General features: G+C 39.1%; 1 protein-coding gene across 4 annotated transcripts; it reads right to left on the bottom strand.

Moving 5' to 3' along the window:
* Positions 1-709: 709 nt before the first annotated feature.
* Positions 710-26,276, bottom strand: LOC111321640 (3'-5' exoribonuclease HELZ2-like). 4 transcript variants are annotated; one of them, XM_088736282.1, is made up of 36 exons: positions 26,061-26,276; positions 25,038-25,216; positions 23,756-23,807; positions 22,715-22,909; positions 22,434-22,470; positions 22,171-22,295; positions 21,371-21,433; positions 20,720-20,887; positions 20,513-20,549; positions 20,200-20,324; positions 19,895-19,990; positions 19,568-19,648; positions 18,897-18,954; positions 18,223-18,270; positions 18,038-18,112; positions 17,520-17,858; positions 17,189-17,352; positions 16,629-16,866; positions 16,203-16,371; positions 15,859-16,069; positions 15,529-15,663; positions 14,679-15,283; positions 14,009-14,450; positions 13,279-13,872; positions 12,586-13,005; positions 11,815-11,890; positions 6,627-10,857; positions 6,409-6,494; positions 6,114-6,257; positions 5,777-5,944; positions 4,812-5,098; positions 3,860-4,198; positions 3,322-3,573; positions 2,782-2,938; positions 2,122-2,289; positions 710-1,577 (listed from the first exon to the last, which is right to left on the bottom strand). In XM_088736282.1, the coding sequence occupies exons 2-36, from the start codon at positions 25,055-25,057 to the stop codon at positions 1,474-1,476; spliced, it is 10,509 nt and encodes a 3,502-aa protein (XP_088592408.1). In that variant the 5' UTR covers positions 25,058-25,216; positions 26,061-26,276; the 3' UTR covers positions 710-1,473. The 4 variants fall into 4 exon arrangements, with proteins under 4 accessions (XP_088592408.1, XP_088592409.1, XP_088592411.1 ...); XM_088736283.1 differs by having other exon boundaries at positions 17,192-17,352; XM_088736285.1 differs by lacking the exon at positions 18,223-18,270.
* Between the last annotated feature and the right edge of the window lie 1,275 nt (positions 26,277-27,551).

Raw genomic sequence — 27,551 nt, 5'->3', positions numbered from 1 at the left:
AACTTAATCTGAAAACGTACCCTTCGCTCCCAATAAGCTTCATAACTTGGTTTGCTGTAGTGCCCAACTAGTAAAAGTCTTTCATTTCGGCAGTGACGTCACTATTACCAGCGAAGATCAACTCATCGCTCGTTAACTTAATAGAGTCCTTTACTCTATTTAGCGACTCTGAGAAGCGATCGCTTCTGACAACACTTTGTACTTTATATTCTTTCTAATTTAATTTTAATTTATTAGATTCGCGACAGGCAGGGACACCGCAACAGCTTGCGCCGATTACTGCAGGCCCATTAGACTCACCTATCACATTCTAGGGGAGGATATCCACCACACAGTAATCTCGTGCGTGGGAAGTTAACGTCTCCTACCCCTTCTATCCCTGCAGGAGACGGGGTCTACGGTCTATCCATTTCTTGATATTATAGAAAGGTAGCAAATTCTCCTCAGTTATTTTAAGACCATGAGTATTGGTCCGGCCGGGGCTCGAACCCTCGACTTCCCGCACAACACAATCCGTCGCTCTTAACCAAGTGAGCTAACCGGGGGACTATTTCAAATAAACAACATGTCAAAGAAAAAGACAGAAAAAAGGTGGAAAAAGAAAAAAAGTTAAAATGCTGACGAATAACTAAAAAACTGTCGGAACTGAGCATAATCATTATATTTTTACGAGTTGTGAGCTGTTTAAGAAATTTGGAACACATAAGCATGTCTTTAACAACTAGTTTATTCCCCACATCTCCCATAGATGTTACTATACTTATCAAAAATACCGTTACAGTATAAATACACAACCTGCATGCACATATATCCAAATTTTGGCATAAGAACGATTTTCAGCGATTGCATAGACCAAATTTTATTTGTAAAAGAGCTGATAGGCTGATTTTTATGAGGAAGGTTGCCAAATTCTAAATATCTTCTTCAGAATGAAACAATTTATTTTGCTGCTAAGTGAGCTTTCAGCTTTTATGATCACTTAGCATTATATTCAAGATGAAGGTTACAATTTTTCTATCAGTTATTATTTGTTTTAAACAGTTATACAGTAAAACTTTTCTCTATGTGGTTCGAACTAAATCAGATATGAGGATTAAATTACTTACATCCAGATTACTTTATCTAGAAAAAGAAACTGTGGGTGATGAATGTTACAGTGTTTGCACATAAAAGATCAAATGTAACTTTCATATGACTGTATAGTGGAAACAAAAGTTCAAAAAGGATTCACCTAGCGTATGTTACAAAGCAGTTGTTGAAAACTGAAAGTGTGCAAACAATGCCTGGAACGGCAAGATGGGAGCACAGGTAAGCAAACTTAGTAAAGATGAGGCGCACGGATTTCTCAGATGATTGTCTCGCTCATCGGCACCATCTTATAAACATAACTAAGCGCCTTTCCTCTATAAAAGGGAGCTAGTGTATTTTAACATTTGTAAGCACGGTTCATGCCTATGAAGTCAGTGTTGCTGTTTATATCCACGGCCAGCTATCGCCGTCAACAAGGCATGACTTATTTTTGTAATGGTGAATCAGGTGGCCCCATAGCTCACATACAGTAAGCAAATTCTTGTTGCCTGCAAGTGAAGAGAAACAGAAAATTGCTAACTTCACACGATTGATCTAAAATGATTCAATCTGTGGCAAATACCTCGTAAGGTTATCGTAAATACTTGGAAATGGCATCAGTCGGCAAAAAATCGAAAGAGTTTAAAGGGGCAACGTACTTATTCGCATGTGCTCGGTTTTCTGATAAAAGGGCGCGGAGGAATGACTTTTTCCTGACAGATACTCTGAATCTAAATGAAAATAGTTAACTTATAATCAACCCTAAAGAGTTTCTTAATTATAAAAGCAGCAGTTAAACAAATCAAACAATAAATTTCTTTTAATCTCAAACTCCTGGTCGATGAGGAAAGTAGCAGACTTTGTGCATGCAGGGAAGTTGCCAATGCAGAAAGGTGTAACCAGGGGTATAAGTATTCGCACAGCGTGGAAATGAAGACTCGGGCTGCTGGTATATAGAGAAAGGTACTGACTGATCGCTCTTTACCTAAAATTGCTAGTCCGTTGATACACAGGACTATATTTCTTAGGCGAACTTATTTTTACCCATCTTACCGATAAGGCAGAGTCCTTGTTTCGCTCTCGTTAGAGCCACATTTATCTGGTGTTCATCTGTCACAAAACCCAGGTATTCTCTCAACCACTGGCGGTCAGGTTCACAGTCTATTTGGGCCTCTGGTAACGACCGGACCAAGGAGATGATTACGAAATCACTTTCACTCCCTACAAGAAAATTTTGGTTATTACCAGATAACCAGATTTTGCTTGCGATTGGTATACGTCAAAGGGTCTCTAGCTCTGCCGCTTTAAGCTTCCATGTGAATTATATGGGTGTTAGAATGCATATTTATTGGATAATCAAACGTTCCATAAGTCCTCTATACACATAAACACACGAAAACAAAGCACCAAAACAACAAATAATGAAAGAAAACAATATAGACAAAAGGCGAGTTTTCGAAAGTAAAGTAAATAATGTACAAGAGCCTAGGAATGGCTTCGATGTAGTCAAGATGCAGAATTATATTTAAAGGTGCATGATGTTGGCTATGTCCGGTGAGGACAACAAGAATTCTCTCCATTTCTCTTTTTGTCCCAGTCGTCTTTATGGGCCCCTCTTGCTTAAAACAGCAAAACAATCGATTGAAGGCTAGTGTGGCAAGAGATGGCTAACCAATAAGAAAATGATTCGATTCACAAAATGCCACTTCCTACCTTGACTTTTGATAATGGAAATAACAGGAACATCTGATAACTTTTCACCCGCGAGTCCTTCGCGGATGACATGACACTGAGCACGGTAAGGAGACAGTACAATAATTTGATTCTTTTTCACACCACAGGAATGGACCAGTTTTCTTACAACTTCCACCTGAAATAAAAAGTCCGATTAGGATTCGTTATCAACCGTGATAGAAAGTTGGGTTCACTGAACAGATTTGATATTTTCGGTAGTTCTCTACTTCGCAAAACAAATATCCCACTAAAAGCTGTTTGAATATGGAGAAGGACTCCATGTTTTTTGATAAGGCAATGATAGTCTAATCTCGCATATAATATTTACAATCTCCTATCAAACGTTCAAAGTTAAGAATATCCAAGAGACTTTTCCTTGTAGTCTGCATATATTCCAGTGCTCTGACAGAGCAGATTACTAAAACAAACAAACAAAAACTAAACCTGTGGAGGCAATTGACAAACGGTGCATAAAAGTATGAACAACAAAAAGTTGGTTAATGACAAATTCTGACTCGCCACTTTATCTTTTTCTTGAAGGTTACTCTTTGATCGCTGATTGCCTTGTTCCGTTGTCACTGCTAACTCCCTCTCCTCACCAGCCACGTGGCAAAACACAAGAGGCACGTAATCTTTATCTTTATGGCAAGGCCAGAAATTAAGAAACTTTTTGCTTCTCTTTGCTTTTTTGTCTCGATCATCAACCGAAGAAGAGGTTTTAAGTTTGTCCTCATAAAACATTGTAGACGGAAATTCACAAATATCTCGATGCTGAAAGGAAATAAAACTTAGAGTTAATATTGGAAAGTTAGGATGTTTGGTTTGTTGCTTGTCTACCTACGGGGCTATTCACGAGTCTCGCAAAACCCGATAACAAATGTGGGACGCGATATCTTCAAAGAATGAAATTAATGGTCTTTGCCTTTGGTTACCAGCCAGCTTATAAGCAAGGTCAAACATAGGCCAACAAAAACAAGCAAGGCAAAGTCAAACAGAAAAGCAAAGAGAAAGTGAAAATTTATTGTAATTTAATTAAAACATACATCTACCAATTTACCATTCTGTACTGCTCTTCAAGCAAGAATGCATGGTCCGAGAATCGCTCGAACATTGATGTACTCAGCCCAAGCGACCTCGCCACTCTATTTTTCACAATCGGTTGAAGTTGTTTGTGATCTCCAATCAGTACCACCTGTTTCGCTTTTGATGAGACAATTGGAATAAGAGTCTCTGGCTCCCGACACATGCCACACTCGTCGACTATGCATTGGCACACATTGTTGCATGCTTCTTTTATTCTCTTGCTTCCAGCAGCCGAACACGTGCAAAGAACTATCTGCACGTGTTCTCCGTTATCCGAGTTTCTAATCGCCCACTGCTCGGCTGTCTTTATCAACTGAAAATGTACAAAAACATTGCAATTTGTTGTAAACTTCCTTCATCAATGAGGAGCATAATTAGATAACCATTCCAAGCTGGAAGTAAACACCGCAATTAATGCAAAATAAAAAGTAAGCAAATGACATCGAATCAGTCGAAAAGTTTCAGTTGGTTTTCCACAGTTGAAAAGTTTTTTTTTATATTTTTAAGGTAAAAAAAAAAATTGGAAAAAGAATAGAAAGCGTTTTATGAATAAGCAGTTCAATTCTTATACTATCTTATCCCCGCTTAACACTGGTTATTGTGAATTGCACCAGCTTAAATAGAGATAAATTACCACTTGCCTTCACTTTGAAGTCATAAAAAGGAATAGAACGAAAAGAACACGCAGGGAAGCTAAAGCAGCTCTGAAACTAGCTGGGCAGCTTCCAAATCGAATATAATACCGTAGAGACTAAACGACAGGACCACAGTTGGAATGTTGTCCGAATCCAGCAGCTTGTTATTAAATTGCACTTTATTTGAACTAAAATTTGAACTAAAATTTGAACATCAACCCAGGAAGACATTATGAATGCGTCAGGAGCTTCATGGAATATTCAGTGCTAATTTAGTTTAATACTCTGAACCTTGAGATATTCTTGGACCATTTCATCTTTTACTCTCTTCTTTTTCCTCTTCTTTGCAGCGAAAATGTTCTCATACTTCCTTAGCTGCTCCGCATACGGAGAGGTTTCCTGGTCTCTGATCACGTGATGCAATGCAACCATTCTCAAGTTTTCAGGTACTCTCAACTCCTCTTGGCTGGCAAATGGCCGGGGCGGTTTAACCTGATTTGGTATGGGGAATTCTTCTTGCTCAACCATATTTCCGTAAGCTCGAATAATCTTAACGCCTTGGATTCTCAACAGATACTCTATTAACAACAAACATATGAAACATATGTGTGAACTGCGGTTATGAGACGTATATGAGAACGATCCTTCGCAGTAAAGCACTATTTGAGCAATAGTGAAAATCAGACCTGAAAAAAATTTCAGGCCTGTACGGGACTCGAACCACTGACCTCTGCGATACTAGTGCAGCGCTCTACCAATTGAGCTAACAAGCCAACTGGGAGCAGGCCATCAAATTAATTCGATATAAACCCGTAGATGATAAATCAAACAACAACAAACATATGAAACATATGAGTGAACTGCGGTTATGAGACGTATATGAGAACGATCCTTCGCAGTAAAGCACTATTTGAGCAATAGTGAAAATCAGACCTGAAAAAAATTTCAGGCCTGTACGGGACTCGAACCACTGACCTCTGCGATACTAGATACTAGATACTCTATTGATAGGAATTCCAAAAAACAACAACAACAACACAAACAAACAAAAAATTACTAATGTGCCCAATGAATGAAAATCGAAAACTAAAACACAAACGAAATATTTATCAAAAGTTAAAAGTTATATCGTAAGCCGAACAGTTAATGTCCATTCAGCTGTAGGAAATATTTTTTTGGCCGAGCAGAGAACTTTATTATGGGTATGGTGCTTGCAAAGCACCACTTACATCCATATATTTTAAAATATCCCTCACCTGCAACGACATCTACAGATTTGTTGGAGGGCCCACAGTAAAGGACCTGAGGAGGAGCTTTGTTGGAAACATCATCCGCTGGGGTCGTTCTATTTGACGGGGTGTTTTTTTCGTTAATCATTGCAAACCAATAAGCGATGTGAACTCCTGTGATGGTTTTTCCAGTTCCTAAAGATTCAGAATATTATTAGGAATTCTTTTAATGATTGGACGTTTTGAAATAACGACAATAAATGCACTGTGATATCTTTGATGACAACAGCAGCGTAATAAATTTCATAATGATTGACTTTTTCCTCTCGATTCACACTTACACTGTCTCTTATTATAGACTCACCAGGTGGGCCTTGAATGAGAGTGAAGGGGGTTCGCAGGGCTTTCTTTACAGCTTGCACCTGAAGATCGTTCAGCCTTTTTAAGCTGCACTCTTCAACATAATCAGCAATCGAAAGGTTTTCTTGTGGTAAGCGGATATGGAGAACTGCGGATTTCAAAAAAGAAAAATAATCATAAACAGACTAAAAAACCGTGTCCATAAGATGTGATGTTACTTTTTTTACTCCTTAGCAAAGGGTGTTGTTTTCCGCGCTGTTTATATCGTTAATGTTATGAGCATAGTAATTGCTACTTGCCATCTAATCTGGTTGCCCTTCCCAGACATATCTCATGAGCAAGTGGAGTGGCTTCTGGAAGATCTTCCATGGTATTGATCATTCGTCTGGAAATGAAAGGATAGAGAATAAGAAACTGTGTCTGAAAACAAACAAAACCAAACCAAAACCACATAAGTGAGTTAGACCTATCAAAAAGATCATTTATTAAATCGGAAATAACTAAAAGGCACAACTACCTGCAAGGGATAGTTTGTTTTATTACTTCCACGGCGCAAATCCTAATCTCGCCTTTCATGAGAACTTTAGGAGTTTCCATTGAGGATTGAAACAGCTGGAGGGTAAAATTAAGAGAGCTTTCTGCTCTAGTGAAGACACAGTGACAGACAAAATATCGTTCCGTTGATTTCCTCTCGCTGGTAAAACTTTTTATGCTATTAGCATTCTTTGCCCCATGTGCATTGTTGTACAAAGCGGAGTACCCAGAGGATGCTAAATAGTTTTCGTCGGTCCGATGTGGAAACTTCTCAGAAAAGCCGCAGGGGAAGGAAGCTTGATAAGGAACCCTGACACAAGCGTAGTCCCCACAAAAAATTTCTATCTGTCTGGTGTCAGTAAATGGTTTGTACAGCTGAAAAGATCCAACTAGATTGCCCTTCTCATTCATCTTCCACATTACTTGGACGTTTTGCAGAACCAAGCTGTCATCATTTGATACAGCGTCCGTTGCAGCTTCCATTTTCAGTAAAGGTTTCCATAGGCTTATATACTTCGTTAAACTTCCATAGCGTGCCAGCGATGCCTTTTCTGATGCAACTTCTGCAAAGCATTTATCAGTATGCTTTCTGTGCTCGAGACACAGGTTGACACCAGGGGCTAATTCAAAGAGCTGAATGCCAGGTAACATGAGCGCTCCCATTTCGTTGGCTGAGAGATGTACTTCAACTACGTCAGAGACTTTTAACACCAGCTCAGTGTGAATAAAATGCAATTCCAAATCTTCTTCTCTTCTTGAAGCTTTTTGATCATCGAAGTCTTCACTGTCACTCCCAGAGTCACTCTCGTGATCATCACTGTCATCATCATTTTCGAAAAAATAGTCATCGCCGTCGTCATCATCATCATCTTCGTTTCCCTCTGCCACTGTTGGCTGATTGCCACCATCCCTTCCTCTTTCAATACAGATGTGTACCTCATCTAACAAGCTACTCAACTTCGCATGGTTATCTTCCTTAACAGCTTCTAATACTTTAAGCCAGAGAAATCCAGGGATATTGTGGGTAGCTTTTGAAAGGTCTATTTCTCTGGGCAAAATAGCCTCAATGGTCATTTTGTCTTGACGGAGATGTTCTCGCTGATCCTTCGTTCGCCTTGCCCGCTTCATATTTGCAGTTGACGCATCGTAAAGTCTTAACTTCCAGTTCAGTTCAATACATGAAGACGACTCACTTACCATCGGTTGTTCAATTGGTCCCAAGTCGCTAATCCTGACCCCGCTCTGATTAGAAGAGTAATACTCGTCTTCGTCAGAAAGAAGCCTTAGGTGAATGAAATCATACGCAATGGCTGTAACGACGGCGGTGGTTCTGTAACCTGCAATTTTAAGATCAAAAGAAAAACGACTTCGGCCACAATCTTTCTGAAATTCTCTCGATTGTTCAGTCAAAAACCAACATCGGCGAATGAGCTTAGAAAGATCCTCTGACTCTAGATCTTGTCCTGCTTTCTCAAGCAACAAACGATGAACTACAATGTCGAGATAACGCCGGATTGGAGACGTGAAACGAGTGTATTCCATTACGTTCAAAGACCAGTGGCTTCTCTGATTTAAAGGGACATCAGCTGCTTTAACATCTACGGCCCCCCTTGCAACAGCATTCAAAGAGGAGCGTGCCACTGAGAGTTGTGGATAGAGGTTATCATTGCAGATTAACTGCTTCAACTTTCTGTAATCTTTTTTGCGACAAGTCTTGGTGATGTAATTCCATGTAGAGATCGGCAGAACAAACTTCTCTACAGAACTAACATCTTGGACCAGGTGTTTTCTCAATGAGAGAGACAGCTTGGCCCAATTTCCAAACCTTTCCCTCCACTCATTGAATTTGTGCGTTTTAGGTGGAAGTTGAACTCGCAGTGGGAGCAGCTTCTCTTTCTTTCCTATCAGATATTTGGCAACCGACGCATTGGCCAAGATCATCATTTCTTCCACCAGCTCATGAGCCTCAAGGTCTTCTTTTCTGTCTTTGTAGTCGAAATGATAAAATGAAGCGTCAGCAAGCCGTACGTTCCTCCTTTTCTGGGCTACTTCACTCAAGGTTTTGATACTTTCTCTGATCTCTGATGTTACTTCAGGCCTTCCCTCGACAGGTTCGTTCATAATGATTCTTTGAGCCTCAGCATATGACAAACGGCATTGTGATTTTACGATTGTGCGGCAAAAATCAAGTTGCTCTTCTCTCTGGACACGACCATCTTTATTCAAATCTATGTAAATAGAAACAGCAAGTCTTTCCTTGTTTGGAAGCAAACTGCATATATCATAGCTTAATCCTTCCGGAAGCATCAATGCCTCGCCACTATGATGCCCTTTGTAGTGAGAGGTGCCTCTTTTCTCTGCCTCGACATCTACCTTACTTCCGCGCTTCACGAAGTAAGACACATCAGCGATGTGAATTCCCACTTTCGTACCATTTTCCAGAGTTTCTACGGTCAGGGCATCATCTAAAGCTCTACTTTCGGGAGGATCGATAGTAAATACATTTAGCACGGGCGGCCGGCTTTTCCTTTCATAATCAAGAAGTTTCGACCATTTTGAAACTTGTCGTTTCGTCTCAAGATCTACATGATCTGGAAAATGTTCCTTGACCATATACTCAAAATCAAGAATTTTGAGGGAATCTTTAAGTTTGTGGCCTCGGGGAATCTTTTTAGTCACAATTCCCAGTGGGAAAGGAAATTGTCGTCTCCATTGCAAATATTGCACTACGAAGAAATGTTTATCACTCAGCGCCTCTTTGAGAGGCAAACGTTCTACGCACACCAGTCTCTCCCCGGACTCTGGCGAAAATTTTTTGTATATGGGAATTCCCTTAAATGATTCGTCCGTCAAGATTGCCATAGGGGTCATCGATCCATTGATGGGGCACATGACCTTGGGATTACCCCTGCTAATGGTGCATACAAACTGCCGTTCTCGGAGACTAATTGCATGGTTCTTGATACAAACTATTTTTCCTTTCAGTCCTTCTCGATAACCATGAGGAGCAGTTTCCTCAATCGAAGGTAAGTTGGTCAGTTCAACTACGACGGTATCTTTATCAAAACTTTGTCGAGTATTTCCCTCGATCAAAACATCTTCAGTTTTGACATCTTGAATCTCCCCATAAGCGATTCTTCTTTGGTCCTTTGTAATGCGCAGTTTGCATTCTCGGTACAGGTGAGGTTGCTCTCGTAACATACGATCAATATACTCCGGCTGGAGGTTTTCCTGCTCTTTGAGTTTATGTGGGCGGATTAATCGCTCCGTACGCTCACTGTACTTGAACGTCATGTTCTCAAGAAAGACATTTGTTATACCACCAACCTCGTTTCTTATGTTGTAGTCTTCGTGAACAACTCTGTCTCCTGCTGTATTGGAATCAAAATGTTTGGGAAAGCATTGGGTACCTCTTTCAGCAGCATCTTTCTCCAAATCAATCTCTTCGCCCTTTGCCTTATCTCCTGATTTCTTTTTTAGTGCGTTCTCTTCACATTTAGCTTTCAAGGCGAGAATTATCTCATCCATGTGCTTTGGGGGAACAGTTTCATCCACATTTTCATATTCAGCAAAGTCATCAGCATTACCGACATCGTCACTTTCAGTCATTTCGTCTCCTGCATCGTCCGATTCAGATGTCTGTTCAGGCTCGCTATCCTCTGACTTGGAGTGATCAGTTGCTATGCTCTTGCTCTGGCCAGTTTCCAGACGCTTACTCTCAACTGAAAAAGTCATTTCGGTTCCTCTGTTTTCATCCAGTGGACTCTGAGATGGCGCAGAGGAGGACGTCCTGTAGGATGTTTTTCTAACATCATAAGGCTTACGCTCGCTTTTATTATTCTCAGCTGGAGCCGAATTTCGAGTATCTGTAGATCCACTTGGCACAAACACCGCAGCATTGATGTTAAGACTACTCTGTGAAATGCTTTCTTCAAGATCGTTGTGTTCGAGACCAAACACTCTCCCCATGTCACTGCATCTCTCTATATAATCCTCCCATAGGGCTTGGCAGTCACCAATGGTTCTCAGTGAAAATGGATCACCAACTACTGCGACGAGGGATTGAGCACGTGTAAGAGCTGTGTTAAGAAGCTTTGGATCTGACAAGAAATACAGGTAAGGCCTCTCATCTCCACTGGCTTCGCAATCATCAAGCTCTTTGAAAGTGTGAAACGTTCGAACTGTGCTGACAAAGAGTGCGCGGAATTGTTTTCCTATAGAAGCCATTAGACAGAAAATGTGAACGAGACAAAGAACAGTAATATTGAACAGCCTATTTTAGGAGTAGCGCACTTTTCCACAAATGACGCATTTTACTACAAAGAAAGAGAGTCACATGTATGCTTTAAAATACCAATTAAGTTAACTTCAAATTTTTGTGGCGAGTTGTAGAATTCATATGCGCATGTGCAGTATTTCAACGAGGAACTGACGTGATCTAGCAGAAAGACAAATCACACAAGGGGTTTTGTATTTGGTACTTCGATAATCACCGTACTTTATAACATAACCAAAGAAAAGCGCGTGCTCTGATTAGTCAATTCAGCGCCCACCATTTGCCCATGGGTGTACGCTGCTGACGCGAGCAAATACAAAGACTAATTTCCGCGCGCGCTTGTTTCTTCTGGTCACGTAAGATTTGTTAAATAAAAGAAAACTCTTTTGCTATAATGTAGAAATGTTATGTTATAAAACAAATGGTAAACACCACAGTGTGCACTATTGAGTTATGGATGCACTTGGGAGGTTTGCTAAGCACTCAAGAAGCTAGAGATGTTCTTGGCTATCGCCTCGCGCGACTCTTACGCTTCTTTCTTGCTTAGCAACCTCCTGCGTGCATCCATAACTCAATAGTGTATGCTGTGGTGTTTACCATTTGTTAATTTTCTGATTCGCCCCTATTCCTCCGTGAGTTTAAAGAGAAATAAAAGCAAAAAAAACAACTAGCAACAACACGGTGATGTTATGAAGGATGCCTTATCGTCTCGCCACGAGCGAGGGACAGCGAATACATTCTGGACACTGATGAAGAATCGAGCCTCAGACCTTTGGGTTCCGGTCGCAAACGCTCTGCTACTGAGCCACGGTTATATCTCGGTGGATCAGAAAAAAGGATGGGCGCGGTGACAGAAAAATATTATTTTCTTTGTCGGAAAATGATGTTGGCCTACCTTGAACATTTTCTATAGTTTCCACATCAACCTGTCCGAGACCATTTTTTCTCAGTCCATCTCGAATTGTCTTCACCTATTGGAAGGTAGAAAATAACATTTCCATCGTGCTGCATGTTTTACATAAGTGGTAATCTTAAAAATTCTTTCTCTTTGGCCATCGTAGCATGATAAGAAATAGCACATAACTGCAGTTACAAACATGACAGTAAAACGGATGTTAGAAAACAAGATTAGTAAACTTTACTTGACGTTTCGTATGTTTCGACATACATCTTCAGAAGTGACAGTTAAGAATACACGTGGCGACTAAGTTTAAATTTGAGACAAGTGACTAATTAATATGACAACGAACAAAAGTTGAGAAGAAAAAATTTGCATATACAAAGATGCAAACTAATACAGATAAAGCTTATCGCTGCTGACATAATCGTTTATCATTATCATTGTTAATTCAGGAACTTAAACCTACTCTAAACGATAATGTCAGCAGCGATAAGCTTTATCTGTATTAGTTTACATCTTTGTATATGCAAATTTTTTCTTCTCAACTTTTGTTCGTTGTCATATTGATTAATTACTTATCTTAAATTTAAACTTAGTCGCCGCGTGTATTGTTAACTGTCACTTCTGAAGATGTATGTCAAAACATACGAAACGTCAAGTAAAGTTTACTAATCTTGTTTACCAACATGAGTTTTACTGTCATGTTGGTAATCTTAAGCATTTATTCCAAATCATTGGTTTTTTTTTTTTCAGTTCAAGTATTACCTGGTAGTGATACGAAGACACCACTGCAACTTGTTTAAGATCTTTTGCTCCCCATTCCTTAGGCCAGCTATCAGCAAGTTCTCGAACCCGCCTTACTACTTCATTTACCTCAGCCATATTGCGATATGAGAAATGGCTTTCATCCAACTCTTCTTTGCCGAGAGCACAATAGAACATGAATGGTCCTAATGAAGGGTGCAGAGGCTGGTTGCTTCCGGTAGAAAGCTTACCACCGTAAAACATGTCGGACGCCAATTGTAACACCTGTTCATTCGACCTATAATTTTCTGTTAAGAAAATTACATTTGAATCCAACGTTTTCTCTGCATGACGTTGCTTGTATTCGTAAAATAGTCGTTCTTGTAGTGAAGTTCGAAATCCCCATTTCTTTGCATCAGGAGAAAATACATCAGGGCTCATCTGCAATCAATGAAATTTAATCATGATAGATGACAAAGACATCGCGAGAATGACATCTCCGGAATGACACACTCCAGCTAAGTTTATTTTTAACTTTTTCAGCAAGGGATGATGTAAAAAGAATTGCGATTTGAAAGCACGTTACTTCCCCAAGTTTACTCTCTTCCGAATTGCAAACCTCAAGGATTTTCCGTCCGTGTTGTAAGAGATTACTTAGATAAGAAATACCTTAAACTTAGCAAAAAGGAGGCATTTCAAAAGACAACTTCAAACCTGCATGTGATCTCCAGTGAAAACCACTTTGGTATCGTTCCCTGCGAGCGTTATAGGAGTTAGAGTTTCGGTTTCCAACGCCTGAGCTGCCTCATCAATTAATATGTGCGAGAAGAAGCCTCTATGGAGCTCCATATCGAAAAGAGCTCGTGACATCCCCAGTGTTGTCACTATGACTCGATGAGATAGCACATCATCACGAGCTGGAAGTCTAAAGGCCTCTGTTGGTTCGCCTTTATCTGAGATCAGGCAATACTCCTTTACTATAGTGGACACTGTTGAGAGTTTACGCAATGGTGTATAAATCCGCAAAGGTCTGGAAGCAGATATGCCATTCTGTTCTTTAAGATATTTATCTAGCAGTTGTACGTGTATGTCTGCAGCGCTGTTTGAGTGAGTGCAGATGAGAACACGATTGTTACGGTTCACGGAGATTCGTCGCACGGCTTGATTCAAGGTAAATGTCTTCCCTGTACCAAATGGACCAAACACCACGAGGGGAGGGGCGTCTGAAGATGGAGCTGCAATTCTCCTGATAATTTTCTTTTGATCTTCATTTAACTTTGGATCAATAATCCAAGGAAGAGGACGAATCTGAAAATTACAAAAATATACATATCATAACTATAAAAAAAAAACTGATTAATGCTTAGAGATTAGCTTTGTAGCCCTCGTCAACGTTCTTAAAGTTCTGCGTTATGACTAATACTACAACGTGGGTAATGCTTACATCCTCCTCTTGACCGACCCTGCTAAAGGCCGGAAACAATATCCGTATATGCTCCGGTCCCAGTCTGTCTATGGCATCGTGCATCTCGCACAACGGAAGCCTGTTGATTTGAAACTGAATGTCCACTGTTATTTGACTGTTATCGTTCAGTCCAAGGTCTCCACAGCATCGTGCAGAAAGCTTTAATATGACACGGCTTTCCTCCACAGACTCTACCAAAGCTTCGTAAACTGTAGAATTTGGGCAATGACTTTGTGATATGAGCACTGATCCAGAGGTTGCGAAAAGATTCCTCAACAACAGTCGCCCATCTGCATCATCTAGTGTTATCGGGCGCGTAACATGAAAGGAGCCATACAGCCATCCTTCTTGGGCTGATAGCACTTCATCTCTCTTTACGACAAACTTTGAGGCGTGTAGATTTGTACTTTGAACGTTGTAACTGCAGAACAAAGAGAACAAATATGGCAAGATTTTCGTAGGTGTGCCAATATTAGACTTCTCATACATATACACCATGCATTCCTGCTTAAATCTTCCAGGCAGAAGACAAACAAAGAAATCTGGGAATAGGAAGACGTAGCGTTGGTCTAGCACTTTTATTTCATACTGCGTTTAAAGCACACTTTTTCGAATAAAAGTTCAAAGGACATGTTTAGATCTAATTTACCTTGCAACTCGTTTGCGAATGTAAAACTCCTCAACGAATAACAGTTGATGCATGACGTCTATGTAATTGTCTTTACTCAAGCCTTGTGATCCATCAAGAAGGGGACATGGAACAATATTCGCATGACTTGGTAACCCATACTTGTCTATTAAATGCTCGTTGTTGAACACTAATGAGCGTTTAGGTTCAAACTTCACAATTTCCCGAGACCCATCATCCAATACTCGCCAATCTGGCTTTAATTTTGACTTCGCTTCGCTATATTCTTCCAAAAACTCCTGGCTTCCAACTTCCACGGATATTTTCACAGCAAGATGCGTCTCTTTACCGAAGTCAAGGACCAGGAATTGCGCAAAGTTTCCAAAAATAGAGGAAGAAAATGACACGGCGATTTCTACGTCACAAACCCTTTGATGTTCTCGGAGATTCGATTTAACTGGGTGGTGGAACTGTTCAGGAATCTCCTCAGTGCTCCATGTTTCCACAGTCATCTGCATTCCTTTCGTACTTTGCGCTTTACAGCTAAACTTCACGCTCGACAGCGTATAGAATTTATGGTAATTTGGTAGGAGCACTATGTCCCGCAGATGGCCACTGACGTTAGACTACGGAGAAAGGAAAAACAATTCATACAGGAGAAATCGTGGAATCATTGCATGCAAAGCTGTTAAAATTTATATTATCCATTGAGCATTAAGCAGTACTTGTATTGTTAAAGAGCATTCTCATCATTTCAATAATAGTTGGTGCTTTCAAATTTTTTAATTTGACTCGTGGTTTCAGTAAAGATAGCAAAAGGAACGTCTACTTAGTGTCTAATTCACTTTGCCCAGCTTTTCTTAAGTCTAACCTCATAGTGGAAACGCAGAGTCCAGCTGTATTTGGTCTCTTCTTTGCTGTTCAGAGGTACCTGTAGCGTGACATCGAGATCGTGGGGATCAAACAATACCGTCACTCCTGGAAGGCTTGGTACTAAGTCCTCAAACTAGAACAAAATCGAAACAATAGCCAGTTGCTCGTAACGACGAGTTTGCAAATATCAGATTTTACTACTAACGTAAAGCTAGAGCAAGCAATTTTTCACCGCATTTTCTTGGTTGCCCAACACTGTGCATTATATGCACCTTAAAACTCTTCTTGAACAACAATAAGTAAATGCATTAAGTGAACCTTTACCAACCTTGTAAGTAGGGGCTGGACGCTTATCATCATCTATCACTGAACTGGTCGTTGATTCTTCACCTTTTTCCTCTCCCTTTTCCGTTTCCTCCTCCTTTTTCTTTTTCATTCTTGCTTCCATTTTTTTCAAATGTTCATTCCATGCTGCCAGTTCTTTTTCACCATGTGCAAGCAAGCATTTCCTATCAAGCTTGCAGGTGCCTTTCCTCCACCTAAAATAATATAATAAGAGAAAAATCTGAATAATTCCTATCTTTAAGATTAAAAAATATATCCATAAAGATGATACAAACGATAAATTTTGTCGCTATCAATTAATCATCACAACGTTGGTGAAAAACTTACTCGGGGCACATTTTGTACTCTTTGCCTTTGTTAGGAATTCGTAAGGGAGCTCGACATTGTCCTCTAAACTCTTTTCTCCATTCTTTAAGTGCAGAGCCAACACTAGCTTTGCTTCTGTTTCTCCTTGCAGTTTGGGGCTTGGTTTTGGACAAAGTTGGTTTATGAAATCCTGTAAGAAAGCAAAATCCTCCAGTTTAAAGTGAGGTGAAAATACCATAAGGAGTTTGAAGAGCGCTACCTTGTGGCGTTGATGTAGATTTATAGAATGATATTATCCCACAACAGCTGCAGATCTTTTCAGTTTCTAGAAGTTAAGTTTTCAGCGAAGATTACAGCAACTGACCAACCAATGAAAAAGTTCTTATAAGGCATTAAGAGTGAAGTAAATTCAACCCAACACATAATGATGGCTTTGTGGCTACCTACGTTTCTTTCTTTCCTCCTCCCATGCTACTCTTTCGGTCTCGCTATGTGCAAAACAGCACTCGTCACCTATAGGGCACCTTTTCTGTGTAAGATATATGCGGCAGAGGTGGTAGGCACCATAAACATTCAATGGTGCTGGACGAATTTTATCCTTGGGTCCTTTTGAGGATTTTTTCGTCGCCCTTGAAACTACAATCCAGTCGTCAGAGGTCGCAGCACTCTCTTGGGAGTCTATAGGCTAAGAAATAAGAAAACAGGAGCATCGTTTAACTTTTCTATGTATCGAAAGTATGTTAAACTGCTTTAAAAAGGAGCGTCTAAACATTTTGAGTACATGTGAGGAATGGAACCCCATACAGAGTGAATTTATAACAATTCCTATCGCTGACCCAAAGAAAACCCTATCCAGGAACTTACGACATGTTTCCCGTTCGGAAACGACGCGATACCCTTAACTGCAGTTAGTGGAAATGGATTTTGGAAATGTTTTCCCAGCTTCAGTTAGCACATGAAGACCATTTAGGAACTCAGTTTTCCTTATGAAAAGAAATAGTACTGACAACCTTGTTAGAAACAGCAGCTGGAAGCTCATCTGTTTGGATTGTCTTTGTAGTTATTTCTTCACTCCTAACAGCTTTACGCAAATCTTTTGCTGGAGTAGAAGTGGTTCCATTGCCTCTATTCTTTCGGCTATTTTTCCTGTTTAGAGTCGGTCTCCTTCTACCTAAATGATATCGATTTAAATGTCATTTGTTTGACAACAAAAACAACTACGACAACAACCCGATGAACCGTTACTTATCAAGACTTTTTCAGAGAAACTTTAATAAGGAGATGAAATCTATTGTCTCGAGAACAAATGAAGGCAAGAATAATATCAAGGGTATTTACTTTTTTTGAAGTCTTCTTCCCAGGCCTTTCTTTCAGCTTCACTGTGTGCGTAGGTACAAAGCTTGCCTTGCCAACAGAGTTCTGGTTTATCAGAGTACCTGCAGAGGCGGTACGCGGTATAACCACCTGGTGGTCTGGGTCGTATTCCACTGATTTCCTTACTTGGTGACTTCCCTTTCGCTCTCGATGGTTGAGACGCTGAAGATTTCGGTACATCACTGACAAAGCCTTGATCACTTTCGTCAAATGTGGGCATTTGGGGGCGACACTGGGCCATCGAACCCAGATCACCAGGACAGGTATTGATGCTACAAACGCTGCTAGCATCAGAATCGTCAACTGTAATCAAAACATCATGATTTTCATTGAGGAGATCAAGAGACGGAGATGGTGCCAGACAGGGAATGCACGGGGCAACCAGCAAAAGCAACACACTCGTTGCTTTAAAGTGTGACTAAAGGTAAAGCTAAACAAAAGGCGACTGAAGGAGAAGTTGAGAGACAAAAACAGGTATTTACCTTCTCTTGCAGCCCTTAAACTTCTTGTTTTATTTCTTATTCTTCGTCTCTTTTTTCGCTCTGGGAAAGCAGAACCTATAAAACAGAATATCAGCGCCTTCACCACACTTTGGTAGGAAAATACGAAAGAGAGCAAGATAATAACAATAACACAAATAAGTGTTAAAACAATAGGTACTTCGTACGTTTCTCAGGCGCAGCTGTTGGATGGAAGTCTTCTGCTCTTAGCGCCCCTTGAAGAAAAAAGTTATCTCTACTAACTTGAAATTAGACTGATGTTTCTTTACCTTAAATACCTCGCCATACGCAATTACACACACCCTTGAAACGGTGTAATTAAAGAAAATATAAAATAAAGAAAGTTAGCATCAAGAAGAATACACAGTGCACCCGGCTCCTCTTTAGATGGTTCACAGAATAGAACAGTAAGTCGGGTGTATATCTTAAGTCAGGTTGAAATCGCCAACTGGTTGGCCAGCTCTATTAGGGCTTCAATGACACTTTGATGAGGCTAGGAGGGCTTAGATGCAGGCACAAAAAGAATAATCTTGCCATTTATGACAGAGACCTATAAAACAACAGTCACTATGAAGGGAAGTTAAGTTATCATCTCTACTCCAAACGGCGAAGACGAAAACAAAAACACCAATAACAACGCTAGATACAAAATGAGTAAAAAAAAAGGAGAAACAAATAGATTGTCGAAAGGTTGTTGGAAGCTGGTGAATTCTGGTAATTGTCTTATATTTTCTTTAATCAGCTGGCCTAGTGCGTATACGAGTCAACTTTAGCGCTTCAGGCATAGCTTAGAGAAATAAAACCACACTCTCAATAAAAGTACATTTTAACAAGTATTTACCAGGCGAATCGTAAGATGTTCGGGGTTCCTCATCTTTCATCTGAGCAGCAGCTTTACCCTGTGCGTAAGATACATTGGAGAAGTATAAAGATTCTATGCGAGAATACTTTTTAGCACATTTTCACTTGAAATGAGCATGTTTTGCTTCGTTTTTGTTTTTTTCTGTTTTTTCCTTTTTTTGTCAAACTAAATGCATAAGGAGAAGAGAGAAGGTCGGTACTTTCAGTAAATGATATTTATCATACGTTCGTCTTCAGTGCTATTGTGTCAGATTCCAGTGTCAAAAAGGAGTAATTTACGCCCAGTGCGAAAAAAAAAAAGAGAAAAAAAGGAATTATTAACAAGAGGTGCCTGAAAATTGACTTTAAATTCTTATCTTATAGTTCTTAGGGCAAGAATACTGAGGCTGTATTCTGGCCCTACGATAAAGCATAATCCTGACAAAGCTAAAACGCCAGTATCAGCCTCTATTAACTCTATCACGAATTTTTAGAAGTTGTTAATGATAATGAGATTTGAATATTTACACTACCGAATTGAAAAGTCTAAATATTTATACTTATGCCTGTCCTTAGCTACTGTGCAAGGAAATAATGTATTGCAGGTTTTCACTAGTCATTCAGTTCTACTTTGCTCTGCTCTGTTCTGTTACTCTGCTTAGAAACACGCACCTGCAGGGGCTTTACATTTTTCATAGGTGGTATTTCTACGATGTCGCTTGATTGATGGGCAGGTAACGATACATCGGAAAGCTACGAGATATAATGTTATTAAAATTTTGTGAGGAACTTTTAAGGGAATTTGAATAATACCCAGCAATATAAAGCGCTTCAGAAAAGTCTGAAGCGTTAAAAATTGAAGATTCTTAGTCGCACGGTGGTATTGGTGTAATATAGGGTTAACAATCATGCACTGCCATCACATACCCCTGATTATTTGGTTGTTTTATGTAGCAATACTGACTTATGCAAAGCAGGTTTTCATATAATCCTACTTACTGACTGACATCTGGTCATTAACTCTGGTCTGTCATGAAATTGCTTATCTGCCATCTTATCCCTGATGTCCCATTTGATCACAGCCAGCCCAGCATTCTTTGGAAAAGAGAAACGCATGCGTTACTTAGTGTGCCATCGCCAGGAAAGGCTTGTGGTTGACATCACTCGTCTTCGTACTTTTCCTTTATGATCCAATTCTCCGTAGAATTGTAATTATAAATACCTCTTATGTCTTATACCAATTTAGATAGGACACTCACCGACTGAACGCTAGATTAAATAGTTTAAATCATCACATAGCTTACCTTGGGATCCATTGTTTGCCATTCATTTACTAGTCTCAAAGCATCTTCAAATTCCTTAAACTGAATTTTTATCTTGACTTTTATGTTGAACGCAACGGTACTTGTGCGATTGGTCAACTCAAGAGCTGAGAAATAGTAAAACATAGAGTACTGGTATTAAAACGGGGCAAAGTTAAGGAGCATAAGATTGTTATTGTTGTTGTTGTTGTTGTTGTTGTTGTTGTTGTTTTCAAGCACTTGAAGAAGTTTAGCAAGAAATTGCATCATAAGCTCGCAGAATTCATATATTGAGAATAGTTGAAACGTTTCATACCTCGGTTACAGTCGCGTTTGGCTTGCAAGAAATCTCCCTGATGAAAGAAAAGAACCATATCATAACCTTGGAGGGAAACAATTTTTCCGGTTACAATTGTCCAAGTTTTTATACATAATAGCAATCAGATGGGTTAGACTGCCTTAAAGCTGTCGGCCACAACCCTATTCAGCCTGCAACAAACAAATGCCACGATAATATATTTACCAGTTTGAAGTAGCACTGGGCCCGTAATTCATAGGCCCCCACGACCACTGGAAATAGAGTCAAGACTTCTGTAAAGAAGCTCACAGCTATTTCTGTCAGAGAATCTGCGAGCTTCAGCTCTCCCTGTTGCATTAGTATATCGATTGTTCTACTAACTTGGTGATATCCCTGAAAAGAAATCAGACAATGTTGTATTATTATTTACTTTTGATTCTAAGTAGTAGCTCGTGTGATTAAGTTAGAGGGTAAACTTGAAAAACAAAATTAAAGTTGAGTTAGAAAGAGTGTACTAATGAAAGGAAAAAAACATAGAGAGCACAATCAAAATTATCATGGTTCCTGTTTTTAAGAATGTGTATGTATGTATGTAAGCGGTTTGAACGTGGTTTGTTTATTTTCCTCGATAGCTTAATGTTCGAAGAACTGAAACGGTCAAATTAACCTTCTTGCTTCTCATCAGAGAAAAACACATAAACGCAATACGTAAGATAATTTCTAAACTAAACTAAACCTGGAGATTTTCATGCAGCAATCTTCTACACGAATTTATTTCAGCTAACGTTTCACTAGAACATCTCGATCATAAAAGTGTTTCTCTGATAAAGAGTAAGTCTCATTCTTTTCAAAGAACTATCATGAACCATTCTTTACCTGTCCACACAACGATTTTACTTTCTCCCTTAACCTTTCCACAATATTCTTGTCTCTTTTCATCTACAAACCAGGTGAAGCATGGTTAGGAAAATGCAGAATTATGAAAGGATGTGATAAAGATCGAAATGAGATTTAACCTAAGTGCACGTACACAGAGCGACAAACAAATGATTTACAGAACTGAATAATAGCTTGTTTCAAAGCCAGTTATTCTCAAACATGAACACACAGTACAAAGCAACATGCCTTATTCTCCGACAAGTCATAGAGTGCAACACAGGTAAATCGAGTACCTTGTAAATCAATAACCGATTGCACAACGTAATATTTACAAAAAATGACTGTTATAAAAACTCAACACGCGCGTTTTGAGTTCGTGCAAAACAAAAACTTTTCCTCGAGAAACCTGCATTTTCATGTTGTGCTGTAGAGAATATCTGGCGACGTTAGCGAAAGGGAAGCGCCCTCTTGAGTACTCGAAAACATGCGCGCACGGGGGGGGAAGGGGAAGTGACAAAGAAAAGCTGAAATAAAATTGAAAGGTTCGATTGTGGGACAAATTAGTTTACTTATTGGTTATCAGAGGTTATCATAGCCGAGTTTGGTTTACTCCTGCTAGAAAGGGTTTCAACCCGGTTTGATTTATTGAACCATCTTAGTCATTTATTTCATATTTCCCACTAGCGTTTATGCTCTGTACGAAACTTACTGACAATAAAAGCGTCCAAGCTTAAAATTTACCGCCTTATGAATGAATTCAAATGTTTGGAGTTTTGCGACAAGAGCTAGAGACTTGCCTCGGGATCCAGGAACTTGTAGATGATTGAATTTACAAAAGCTTTCACTACTTCACCCTGTGATTCTAGTGCGTGTGACCATAGAAAGGTTATATGCTCGTTTTCTCCTCCAATGATTTCTCTGACTGAAAAATAAATTAAACATCAAAATGACTGTATGATATTTCCACTCGTTGCGAGAAAGTTTTCGCTTCAAATACGATTGCATCTACCTTTTTCCCCAAAAAATACTGGAAAGAAAGACTACTTCCCGATTTACTTACCAGAAATACAATCCCGCAAAACATGCTGAACGTAATTCTGGAGGTCAAAAGAACGAAAAGAAAAAGAAAGGTTTGTTAATGTACATGTAGCTTTTAAATCAACGTAGCATGCGTTAGTAGCAGTTTTGTACTAATTTTGAAACAGCGAAGAGCAAAACCGATGAAGGATTGGAAAGAAAGTTAGCCAATCTTCCTCGTATCGCCACTGTCTACATTTTCATCGAGCGCTTAAAAAAAAGTCACAAAAGGGTAGCCGTTTAGAGATAGAAAACGATACTTACCAGATGAAGTAAGCATTCAGCTCTTTTGCATAAAATAGCAGTTCCTAATTCAGGAGAAGAGAAAACTTCTGAGTGACGAAGAGCTACTGTAAAAAGCGCCGCAGCTGTGTGATAGTCTTTAGTCGACATGAATTTCTCAGCATTGTTCACAGTTTCCATAGGATTTGACGAAACAAGAGCTGATCGTAGCAGAGCCTAAAGGGAAAAATAAACTTTAATTGTATGGGCCCTTTACATCTGTTAGAGATATGGACACTCGATGGGGATCAATCCACCATCCTCAGAAATGGCAACCGCGATGTAAACAGAAGTAGAAAAAGGACTCCCCTAAAAGAATAAGTAGTATGTCTCGAGTGGCCTCAAAAGCTTGAAGATATGCCCTAGCCTCATCCACATCAACGGGGTGTAATGTTATTCAAATGTTTATTAAATTCTCTCCTCACACACCACACCTAAAATTGAATATCGGTTGTAGAGAGCGCTATTTATGCAATACTGCGAGGATCGTGCATCATACGTATCTATAACCGCAGTTCAAAATAGATGAACTTCATATATATTCATCGTATCTGATTTATCATCACGGGTTTATTACGAATCAACTTAACGGCCTGCTCCCAGTTGGCTTGTTAGCTCAATTGGTAGAGCGCTGTACTAGTATCGCAGAGGTCAGTGGCTCGAATCCCGTACAGGCCTAATTTTTTTTCAGGTCTGATTTTCACTATTGCATAAATAGCGCTCTCTACTGCGAGGATCGTGCATCATACATATCTATAACCGCAGTTCAAAATATATGAACTTCATATATATTCATCGTATCATAAATAGAAATATATATATAATACCCCTAATTTTGGAAAGTAGGTATCTTGATGCATAGATGCATATATATATATATATATATATATATATAATATATATATAATTTATATGGCTGAAGGTCAGAAGAAGCATTCAAAAAAGTTGTAGACACCTTCTTTAATTGCAAAAGGAGGATGAAGATGTTAGATGTTAAAGCTATAAGAATCAAGTTATACTAACCGGCGATATGGGAAATGGTAGGTCTCTTAGCTTTGCTTCAAAAGCCATGGTCCTGCGAAGTTACGTTTGTAATTAGAATCGCCATGACTTTAAAATCTCGATTTATTTTCCTTTCCTCCTGAGTGCAAATGTTTAAACTGCTCATATTCTAGTTACTTTTAACGAAAATAAATGAAACATTAGCTTACTAATTGAATGACCGATCAATAATTGTAGTTCAGAAGAAGTTTTCAAAACGATTTGATTTCCCCTCTTTTCAATTAAGATCGCAATTTTGACCATTTCCTGAATAAAACGACTGTTTTAATATCCATCCATTTATTTAAGATTAAATGAATAGATAAGTCTTGAAAATATACGACATTTTTTAAAATCATGTTTCGACAGGGCTTCTGTCATCTTAAGTCCTAAGTTATGAAAAGTACAAAGTTAAATTGACAGTGTACAATAAAATGTTTATGAGACAAAAAAAACAATATGAGAAATAAAACACTATATGCAATTTAAATCAAAGAATGAAACTATTCACATTCATTTAGAGCAACCTGCACTTAATCATCAACTCTATCATGCTAATGTAAAACTTGCCTTGTAATTGCATATATTGTTTGAACTTTGTACTTTGTATAAATTAGAACTGCAGGAGGATGAAAGAGATTTTTTCGTCTATGAGCCGAACTCAGCTATAAGCCGAGACCCTAAACTTCGGTCTGTTTTAATTGGGTTCTTAAAACATGTGAACTGAAAATACTCGGCTATAAGCCGAGACCATATTCAGAGAATTCCATTCTCGAAAAAACTGAAATGAACACAGAAGTTTCGAAACAGAAAAGTGTTTCAGTGCAGTATTGCCGTCGAAAACAATTCCGAGATAACCAGAGAGTACGTCATCAGTAAGTCTATGGTCCGAGATTTCGGTAAAGTTTTATGGAAAAATCGCTTGGCTTGAATAAATAATTTTACATGTGATCGATTTTTAAACAATATCGCCTAATCAAGATTACGGCTATTCTTCTTCGATGAATAGCGCTATGTTTCGGTTGTCTGAGCAAGAAACAATACTTGCCAACACGGCGTACACGGGGGATTACATGATTGACAGTCAGATTGACAGGCCTGTATGAAGTTACGTATGTTCTCTTTCTCTTTTCTAGCTTATTTGCATTTTCCCGTGCGACGTTTTTCCATGATGGGCGCGATTCCATAATGACAAATATGTAAATAAACACAAACTGTCGATGTAGATTATAGCATTGTACCGCTCTTTATGTCAGGTGATTACCTGTGGCCAGAGTACGCCATGACCTACTTCGAGAGGTATCTGGTCGCGGCCTTATCAATCAAGGTATCCAAAGCAGTAGCTCGCACTAGGAGAGAATGCCTCTGGTACGTGTGTATTTTCGCCAGACTTGTTGTTGGCTTTCAGTGTGGATCTCGAGTGTGGCCGTGAACCCGCCGGCTCTAAATAGATAATTTGAGTTTCGATGCCATTCAGTTATTTCATTACTCGGTTCCGATTGATGGAATTGTTTCAATCTACATACATCACAACCAGTATCTAAACGTCGGCGAAAAAAGCGACTTTTATGAAGCGCTTGATAACAGATGGAACAAAGCAAGAGCAATTAAGTTTACGTAACCGTGACTACACGTAGTCACGGCGTGATGCACATCACACAAACAATGCTTTGACGTGTTTAAATTTTAAAAAACCATTTACAAACCATTTTTTCAAACCATTTTCAAACCATTTACTGCATTAAATTTTAAGTCACTAAAACGAAAGACGCAAGAATTTCTGATAAAACAGCATCCTCCGTCTTGTAGATTTAAGCCAATACTTTTTCAAAAATAACCACCAATATAATGAAAACGCTGGTGTGAGCAGACTATGTAAACAACACGAGCCGAGGTAAGGCCAAGGAAGTTCGAAGAAGAAAGCTATTCAACCGAGTAGAAAATGAAAAGCTTCGGAAGGTTTAATCCACATTTTACCGCGTATAACCTTCTGATATCGAGTAATATTAAAATTAAACATTGGAGTTCGTAATGAAAAAGGGGTACCCTGACGCTTGGAAAACCATCGAAGAAATCTCAGGCCCTTCGTGATCAAATTTCCCTCATATTTTTAGATTTCAAACATCACCTAGTCAGATTTTGAAAAGAACATTGGTCTACAAGCGATAGCATCGCGATTGTTCGATACTACTACAAATCATTCCTTCAAAGAGGTACTAAAACTTTTCACACGATCTGTTTTATTCTGAAACACAAATCAGAAATATACCAAACGAAAACTACTCACCCTAAAGCAAAATATTTCCTACATTGTGAATGAACACATCGCCATTTTTCTCAGGAAAGTTTCACTTCTCGATGCTGTTTGCTTTTCTTATCTAAGCTTTAGGACTAACAAACTAATAGATATGCAAGGAAAACATTGGAAACGTTTTCGACGGCATTTGGTCGAACATCGCGAGCCCGAGCAAATTAACAATATCCCAGACTTTTGTCTAGTCTAGGAGAGCTGAATCAGAAAATGCAAATGAGGCAGTCATGCACTCAGCACGTGGGACTCATAACAAGTGAGTGATTGCAAGTGATTAGGAAGTGAACCAAATCATTTATAATTGAACACCGGTCATTTTTGCTGTCAACTCATTTCTTTGCGAATCAAAGTTGAAAATATTGCATTTCGTTGATCAAAACTTTCATTGTGCAACATATTGCATTGTTGGTGGAGGTAGATAGGAAATGTTTTCGTCGAATTTTCTTACGACTTAAGCTAAAATGTAAAGGAATAGAAAACAAAAACTGAGCTAAATTTACAAGTTTAATGCGAAATTCAAGACCCTCAGTGATGTAATTTACTATGAGTCACCACTGTATCAATAAAACCTCTAAACTTCACTTTATCTTGCTAGTTTAACTCGACAGTGTCGATTTTGAGACGAAGGATCCATGCATGCGAGAAATTAATTCTTTAGACGCATAGGCTTAAATTAAATCGGTCATTTCAGTGAAGATCAGCGGAATTCCTGTCTTGAATCACTGTGGTCCAACAAGCTGGTAACTAAATTTTAATTGCCTCTCTTGGAGAGTTGAATTGTCACAATTTCTTTCTCGAATTGTTACTGTATAATAGGTCACGCAACGCTAAATTGTCTTTGAGGACCCTTCCGGTTCATAGATCAATAAAATTCATATTAAGTCAAGAGTGAGCCAAATCATGTTCGTATGTTCTTTATTTCTGAAAATGGCTCTCCTAGAAGGAAAAAACGATTTCGTAAAAATGAACCATGCAAATTCTCGAGCTTAGACTGATTACGATAACGCTCACGACAGCTACTTCACATTATTTTCGGGCGCGGCGACTGCCAAGGATGTTAATTTTTACAACAACTTATTATAGCTTCTGAAAGGATAACATAACGGGCCCGTAGAGCTTTTCTGTTTTCATTCAAGATGGGGATTTCAAAAGTTTTCAAAATGATACAATAAAAATATTAGCAAAAGGAAGAAAAAGGACTGGTTTGGGTGCCAGAACCTGCTTTCCTATCCTTTAAATTTTGATTTTAAAACATAGCTTTGGGCCTGTTAAGTTACGGGACTTTCGAGAAACAGGTCGCTGATCTCAACTCCTTAATGTCCCTCGGGAAAAAATCTTAGGTTAATTTGTGGGAGGAGTTTTGGCATTAGCGCCACTCTTCAGACTAGATGGTATTCTGTTTCCACTCACAATAATGGAATTAAATTTAAATTTTTACTACCATACGATTTGTTTGGGTTTCATTTC

This window comes from Stylophora pistillata, chromosome 10, assembly GCF_964205215.1.
Source record: "Stylophora pistillata chromosome 10, jaStyPist1.2, whole genome shotgun sequence".
Lineage (NCBI taxonomy): Eukaryota > Metazoa > Cnidaria > Anthozoa > Scleractinia > Pocilloporidae > Stylophora > Stylophora pistillata.
The sequence above is the reverse complement of the archived record's forward strand: the minus strand, read 5'-3'. Positions and strand labels throughout refer to the sequence as shown.

What these genes read in the sequence shown, in the direction of transcription:
- LOC111321640 (XM_088736282.1), bottom strand. Translation starts at nt 25,057, where the DNA reads ATGGCGTACTCTGGCCACAG. An exon ending in GGAGGAGGAAAGAAAGAAAC is followed by an intron (nt 16,372 to 16,628) that starts GTAGGTAGCCAC and finishes GCTTTCTTACAG; the next exon opens with GATTTCATAAACCAACTTTG. An exon ending in TGTCTTCGTATCACTACCAG is followed by an intron (nt 11,891 to 12,585) that starts GTAATACTTGAA and finishes ACCTTCCAATAG; the next exon opens with GTGAAGACAATTCGAGATGG.